This window comes from Condylura cristata, unplaced genomic scaffold (assembly GCF_000260355.1).
Source record: "Condylura cristata isolate star-nosed mole 26May11 unplaced genomic scaffold, ConCri1.0 scaffold00016, whole genome shotgun sequence".
In the NCBI taxonomy this organism is placed as follows: domain Eukaryota; kingdom Metazoa; phylum Chordata; class Mammalia; order Eulipotyphla; family Talpidae; genus Condylura; species Condylura cristata.
In genome coordinates this window covers 47,081,829-47,088,989 of record NW_004567117.1, presented here as the reverse complement: position 1 = coordinate 47,088,989, position 7,161 = coordinate 47,081,829, and the positions used below count along the sequence as shown (strand labels likewise).

The 7,161-nt window shown below is 61.8% G+C and overlaps 1 protein-coding gene across 1 annotated transcript; it reads left to right on the top strand.

Moving 5' to 3' along the window:
* The first annotated feature begins 4,977 nt into the window (after positions 1 to 4,977).
* On the top strand, positions 4,978 to 6,544 carry ZADH2 (zinc binding alcohol dehydrogenase domain containing 2). The gene has a single exon (XM_004683964.2). It carries the CDS (start codon positions 5,160 to 5,162, stop codon positions 5,922 to 5,924), a length of 765 nt encoding a protein of 254 aa, XP_004684021.1. The 5' UTR covers positions 4,978 to 5,159; the 3' UTR covers positions 5,925 to 6,544.
* The last annotated feature ends 617 nt before the right edge of the window (positions 6,545 to 7,161 follow it).

Genomic DNA, 7,161 nt, shown 5'->3' with positions numbered 1-7,161 from the left:
CCGCGCCTGGACGCCAGCCCGACCGGGCGCCAGCGCGGGCAGCTGCACCCGCCGCCATCTGCCGAAGGCGAAGGTGCTGAGACTGCGGCGCCGCCGAGTAGCCGAGGCCGCCGGACGCCCTCAGCCAGCACTGGAGGCGTTTTGACTTGGGGCTCCCCTCCCCCGACCCTCCCCGAAATAAAACGACGGGACCGGGCCGCGAGGCTCCCCGCGCGGCCCTCCCGCGCGCGCCCGGGACCCGGCGCCCACGCAGTCTCCGGGGGGAGCGGGGACAGACGGACACACGGCGACGCTTAGGTGACCGCCCTGGAAAGAGGCGGCGGCCCCGTGGCTTCTCAGGCCGCGCCAGGCCGGCAGCTGCAGGTCGGGTGGGGAGGAGCCCGCGGTGGAGGGCGTCGGTGTGCCCCTCGGGCATGGTGACCAGGTGTGGGTGCCGGGGCTGATGTCCACCTCGGACTGCCACGGCAGGCGCCAGGCGCGCGAGTGGGCGGCTGGGCCGGGTGGGCAAGGGTCTGGCTGCGTTTGCCGGCACATCCCTCGTTCCATCCCACTCGGGTCATCGCCTAGCCTGTCCAGGGCACCCCACGCGACCCACCTTCTGGCTCCTACCCCACCGCCTTCTCCCTGGGGAAGCAGCAGGAGCCGGCACTCACTGGCCGCCCTCTGCCCTCTGCCCTGAGTCCCCACGCCGCCACTTCGCTGGAGCTGGACTGAGGGCCCGGAGCCTCCTAATTCCCACCCTAGGGTTGCATGTTTGGGGATCCCATGGCCGGCAGGAGTAGGCTCAGATTGTAACTATGTTAGAAATCTCGTGCTGGAAAGTTCTCCAAGTTCCCATCAGGACAGGAGGGGGGACCAAGTGTGCCCAACCCAGCAGCTACAGGCAGCTGTCATCAGCTGGGGACAGAAACAGAGAGCTCCCCGCCAGGTGGAAACCTTGGGGCCGCTGTTGGAAGCCTACAGTGGTGGGGGTGCTGGAGTGGAGCGATGGGGGGTCGGGGAGGGCTCCTTAGTCTGGGAGCTGCTGCAGATTCTTAAACTTCACCAAGCCAGGGCCGCTGAGGGTGTCCGCAGTGGGACAGGCTACAGCTCCCGAGAGTCAGGACTCGGGTGTCCACGCACCACGCGGAAAAGGCGTGTGACCCGCGCAGGCCAAAGGCAGGCTGAGCGCCCCCAGCACCTCCAAACTTTGACAGAAGGAAAGCTCCCCCGGCTTGCCTCCCTTCTCTTGCGGAGGGAGTGCGCCCTGGAGGGGAGCAAAGGCAGCTGCGGGTGGGGCCCCTCTCTGAAGCCCGCGGAGGGAGGGCTGGGCTGGCCGAGGCCCTCTGCAGAGGACCTAGGGAAGGAGGCTCGCCGGGAGCCTGCCCCACACCCGCAGCCGGTCCCGGGCCTCCTGCCGAGCCCCGCTGGGGGGGCTCTTCCTGTGCCCCTCTCCTGGTGCTGCTGGCTGCCGCACCCCGTGGCGGGGCGGTGACAGACCGGCCTGTGCGGCTCCCACACTTGTAGCTGTGAGTGGGGCGCTCCGGGGCGGCGCGTTCCTGCACGCGTGCCAGCAATCCCTTTCTTCAACGGAACTAGCAGCTCTGCGAAGTTGACCTCGACCTTGTCCCTGAGCCGGCCGAGAGGCAGCCAGTGTGTGCTGGGAGGCCCATCTTGCCTCCTGGCTCCCGCTCCTTGGAAAATCCTCCTCCAGCTCCCAGGTTGATCCTTGTTTCCTAGAGGAGGGGGCACTGTACTGGTTTTTTTTAAGAATAGAGGATGAATAATTCACCGCAGCTTTAACCCGGGAGCAGCTCTCCCTGGCCAGGGCTGACTGCCTGAAACCAGGAGCAGGAAGCAGGCGCTTCGGTCTTCATAGTAGTAAAATACGCTGGGAGGGGGAGGCTGGGCCAGGATTCCCTGGTTTGCAGAGGTTTGGGGTGGAATTTAACTGTGCTTGGTGTTGGGGGGCATTTAACTGCGCCTCTGACTTTTTCTTTCAATGAGAGGTGCACATCGCATTCGCATTCCCTCTCACCGGGAAATACCAGTCTTGCTTAGGGAAGCCAAGGCACAGCCACTTAGGGTCATCACGTTAGCCTTTAGGAAGGAGGAGAGGGGTGAGTGGGATCCCCAGGAAGGAGTCACTGCGTCCCTTTCTCAGGCTCCCGCCCGCACACCAGGCAGCCTGCCTCTGGAGGTGCCCAGCATTCAGAAGCGAAGGGGAGACAACCCTCCCCCAAGTCGGTTTGCCGCTATTTTTAGCTTTTTCCTTAAGGTGCGACACATTACTTCCTTGCCAAATATTTCTAGCCAATTTGTGCCCAAGCGTAAGATAAGGGAGCAGAGTTTGTAGGAATGGGGGGAGGCGGGGGTGGGGGAGGCATTTTTCCATCAAAGGCTTATTGCTCACAGGAGGGCGACTGTTTCTGTGGACCCCAGACCGAGGGGGGTCGTTCTTCCAGCTCTTCTTTTGGGGGGTGGTTTCCTTCCTTTAAAGGAAGGTCTGCTTCGGAAGCCTTTGCTGTATCTCCCACTGTTGCAAGCTTTGGGGACTGGAAACTTGAGGTTTGCTTTCTGTGACTAGCCCGACCAGGCTGCCCGTTCACAATCAGCATGACCACAGCCCAGCACTTCTACTTAAAGAACCGCGTGACCCGGGCTGGGCCGACATAGTTGGGGGGGGCTCGCCTAGCCCGTTGTTTTTCCTAGAATTCCTGGATTTTTGTCTTTGAGTTGCTGCGCACCCTGTAAGCTAGGCTCCCCAGGCCGCCTGCCTCCTCCAGGGCCTCTCTCTTTTCCTCTGCACTCTCGGGCCTCTGCCAGACCCCAGAACTTGTTTCCTCAGTGAGGGCAGCTGGAGCCTCGCCACCCTTCCGGCCCAGAGGGGGACTGGGAGGCTGCGGCCTTACACCCTGCCTGGGCGCGCCGAGCCGAGCAGCCTGGCGGCAGCACCAGCCTGACACCCCTTGGAGAGGAGGCATCCGTGGGTAGTGGGTGAAAAGGGTGAGGGGAGGCCCTGGGCACTGCGGCCCCGGGGGCGGCCTCTGGCCTCTGCTCCAGCTCAGTTCCAGCTGCCAAGAACTTGACTGACTCTGAGTCCATGCTGAGATCTGGGGCCTGGGGGCAGCCCGACCTCCCCTGCCCTGCCCTGCCCTACGGAAGGCCAAGGTCGCTGCCAAGGTCGGTGCCAAGGCCCGCACCTCTGAGCCTCAGGCCGAGGCATTGGCTACTGGGCTGCCCCGAGGGCCAAGGGGAGCCAGGGAGACGGCCTCGGGGCGCTGGTCGTTTGATTTGGTTTTTAAAGGCAAACCCACGCCCAGTGGACAAGCAGGCTGCAGAGGCCCAGCACAGCTGCCCAGCTCTGGGCAGAGCCCCGCCCCCAGGGGCCCTTGCGCCCCCGAAACCTGTGCCCTCTCCCCAGAAGTGTGCCCAGCCTGCTGCTGCCATCCCCTGGAAGCACAGCAGCAGCCCAGGGCTGGGAAGAGGGGGCTGGGGGCTCCCCTGTGTCCTTTCCTGCCATCAGTCCCCAGGGGTGGGGGTGGGCAGGCGCCCAGGGAGCCCAGAGGGGGCTCACCCTGGGGAGTGGCCTCCCTCTCGGCATGGGGCGGCAGACACTCGGGGGGACCAGGGGAGGGCCCCGGCAGGGCTGGGAGCCGCGTGCCCTACACCCGGCCTCCGGCGCCGTCCGGAACAGGCCCCCAGACGCGGCCTCGTGGACACGCCTCGGTCGCGGCTTCCCGGGGGAGGAGCGCGCTCGCCGCCGGCCAGTGGGATGCGGCCATCTTGCTGTCCCACGTCGGACGAGAAGCGCCCAGAAAGTGAACCCGCGCCCCCATTACTGTGCATCTGCGTGTGGCCCGGGATCCCGAGCTGTTAGCGGGCCGTGGCGGGACTTCTGAAGGCAGCTGACAGGACCGAAAGGAATCGTCTTCTGCGTCTCCCTTCTGCAGGGTGTCTGCGCCGTGGGTCAGGGCCGCACGGGCCGTGGGAGCGGCTGGCACGGCGCTTCAAGTGAACTGAAAGTGAATTACTTGAAAATGACCCACGCGCTGGCTCTCCGGCCACCGGCCACCCACACGGGCCAGTCCACGGCAGGGGCGGTGACAGCGGCGGGTGTCCACGGTCGCCGGATCCCCCCACGCACCGTGAGGGCGGCGCTCCCCTGACGTAGCAGGATGTTTTTGTTCTGAGCTATACCGAGATGAAAAAAGCTGGTAAGAACACTCGCCTCGCAATTAAATGGACTCTGGACACCAAAGCGAAAATAGTCATCTGGCATTAATCAAGTCACGTCTCTGCTTCTTGTTGGGGGAAATAGAGTGCTGGCTCCCTTCCTTTTCATCTGAGGAGGACTGTAAAATGCTGAGCGTTTCATAAAAAACCTCCCTCCCCTTCTGAGACAATTTTTGGTCGATTAATCAAAATGCATATTTGCACGCGGTCGTCGTTGCATCAGAGGGAGACGGCCTCGGCCCCCCGACGGCGTTGCAGGCGCCCCCAGGAACGCACGACAGCCACGACCTTGCTCGTTACATCAGTCAGTCTCCAATATTGTCGTTGTCATTACTGTTATTATCCGAAGTGTTAAATTGTTGCCAGAATCAATACGAGTCTTCTTTGACTATATCTTAGCCGCTGTTGTTTTTTAACATCTTTGTTAAGAGGCCAATTAATTTCCAGCTCCCAGCTCCCATGAAGTTTGTATATAATGAGGCCTTTTATTTTTTTTTTTTTTTGGTTTTGCTTTATTTCTCCTCTGGAAGGAGACACGTGCGGTGTGAAGGAGCAAGTTGATGTTTAGGGCCATAGATTTAAGATGAGAACATTCCAGATCTCGGATTGCATTTCCCGCCGAGCTGGTGTCTGCTCCATCTCTGACTGAGTCGCAGGCCCGACTTTCTCCGGCTCTGTCGAGGGCGTGACGCCACAGTGCGGCCTGAGGGTTTTTTCTCAGTGTAGCAGAAAGCCCGGCCAGGGAAACGTCCTAACCGGTGTCTGTTGGTCTGTTTCCCTCCAGGTTTGTCGGGGTGAACGCGTCAGACATCAACTATTCTGCTGGCCGCTACGACCCCTCGGTCAAGCCCCCCTTTGACGTGGGCTTCGAAGGCGTGGGGGAGGTGGTGGCCCTGGGCCTCTCCGCCAGCGCCGAGTACACCGTGGGCCAGGCGGTGGCCTACATGGCGCCCGGGGCCTTCGCCGAGTACACAGTGGTGCCCGCCCCCGCGGCCACGCCGGTGCCCTCGGTGAAGCCTGAGTATCTCACCCTGCTGGTGAGCGGCACCACGGCCTACCTCAGCCTGCGTGAGCTGGCGGCCCTGTCGGAAGGCAAGAAGGTCTTGGTGACGGCAGCAGCCGGGGGCACCGGCCAGTTCGCCGTGCAGCTGGCCAAGAAGGCCAAGTGCCACGTCATCGGCACCTGCTCCTCGGAGCGGAAGGTGGCTTTCCTGAGGTCCGTGGGCTGCGATCGCCCCATCAACTACAGCCTGGAGCCCGTGGGGGCCGTCCTGCAGCGCGAGTACCCCCAGGGAGTGGACGTGGTCTACGAGTCCGTGGGGGGGGCCATGTTTGACCTGGCCGTGGACGCCTTGGCCACCCACGGGCGCCTGCTGGTCATCGGCTTTATCTCTGGCTACCAGACTCCTGCGGGCCTCACTCCAGTGAAGGCCGGGGCCCTGCCGGCCAAACTGCTGAAGAAATCGGCCAGCGTCCAGGGCTTCTTCTTGAGCCACTACCTTTCCAAGCACCGCGCGGCCATGGAGCACTTGCTGCGGATGTGCGAGCTGGGAGAGCTGGCCTGCGCGGTGGACCTCGGACACGCGTCCGCCCAGGGCAGGTTCACGGGCCTGGAGTCCGTCTTCCGGGCTGTCGATTATATGTACGTGGGAAAAAACACTGGGAAAATCGTCGTGGAATTACTTCATCCTGTCAACAGCAAGCTGTAAAAACAGAACAATGACATAAATCAAGGGAGAAAGAGAATGGGCACTTTATGCGCAGAATTACTCAAATCCATTTATTTTTAGTTGCTAATGGGTATAATATTTCTTAAAACAAAAGTAAAGTGTGAATGAATAGGGTTTCTCTTTTTCTTTGCTTTTCTGGTTGCTGTTTGGCCTTTTCCCTGGAAAACAACGTGCTACTAAAATTTCCCCCCGTGGCTCGGAGGTAAAACCTTTACATTCGATGCTTCAGTCAGGACAGTCTCATTCCAGATTTTATTGTTCTAGGAAACCAAATTAATTCCTTATGCAAGATCTGATGAAATCAGTATGTCTTCAGCTGGATGAGGTTTTAACATCGGTCCTGAAAACAGTTCGCAGACTCTTTGTTTGGGGAGAGTCTGGCCCTGTGCTACTAAGTGGTCGGCACATGGGCAACGCAGCCAGGTGCCTGTGCCCCGAGTTCACACCTCGTGCCACGCCCCTCCCGAGGCCGGCAGCTCAGCTACCTCAGTAGAAGTTGGAGGCAGTCAGTGCCCAAAGCCTTGGTTTTATTCGATGATTAGGAAGACGACCGAGTGAACGCAGGCCTGTGTCACAGTCAGCCGTCCCCGTGACTGGTGTCCGCAGGACAGGCCGCTCCGCCCCCGGGCAGAGGTGCCGGCTTGGGAGAGCCAGCACAGTGGGGGGCGGCGTCAGGGCGCGGCCCTGCCCAGGAAGGGGCGAGCGCGTGTTCGACTGGTGCGCTCGCCCCGAAACGTCACCCTGGCAGTGAAGCGCTCTGGGGGGGGGGGACAGCGATCAGGGGTCCCCGACACCCGCTTCCTGGGCCAGAGCGGCAGGTCGCTGAAGTGGGGGCTGGGGCACTGACCGCAGACGGGACCCCAGCCGCTGTCCCCGCGTCGCTGCCGGTAGGATGGCAGGCGGGTCGTCGCCGCGGCCCGAGGCCGCGCCCGGCCCAGACGCCCCCTCCCCGGGGCCCAGCCGGCGACCGGCCCCAATAACACGGGGGAGGGAGGGGGAGCCCGGGCTTCCTCAGTTTCCCTGCCCTGGCGCCGGGGGCCGGGAGAGCCGGGCGCGGGCGTGAGCATCTATTTCTCGAGATGGCTCATTTTCAGGTGCCTAATGTAGCTGCTAGCATGCACGCACAACAATACAATTTATATGGTAAATGGAGCCAAATAATGGCTTCACTGAATGTTATGGCCGCACTGAAGGGAAATGTCACGGTAAATAGCTG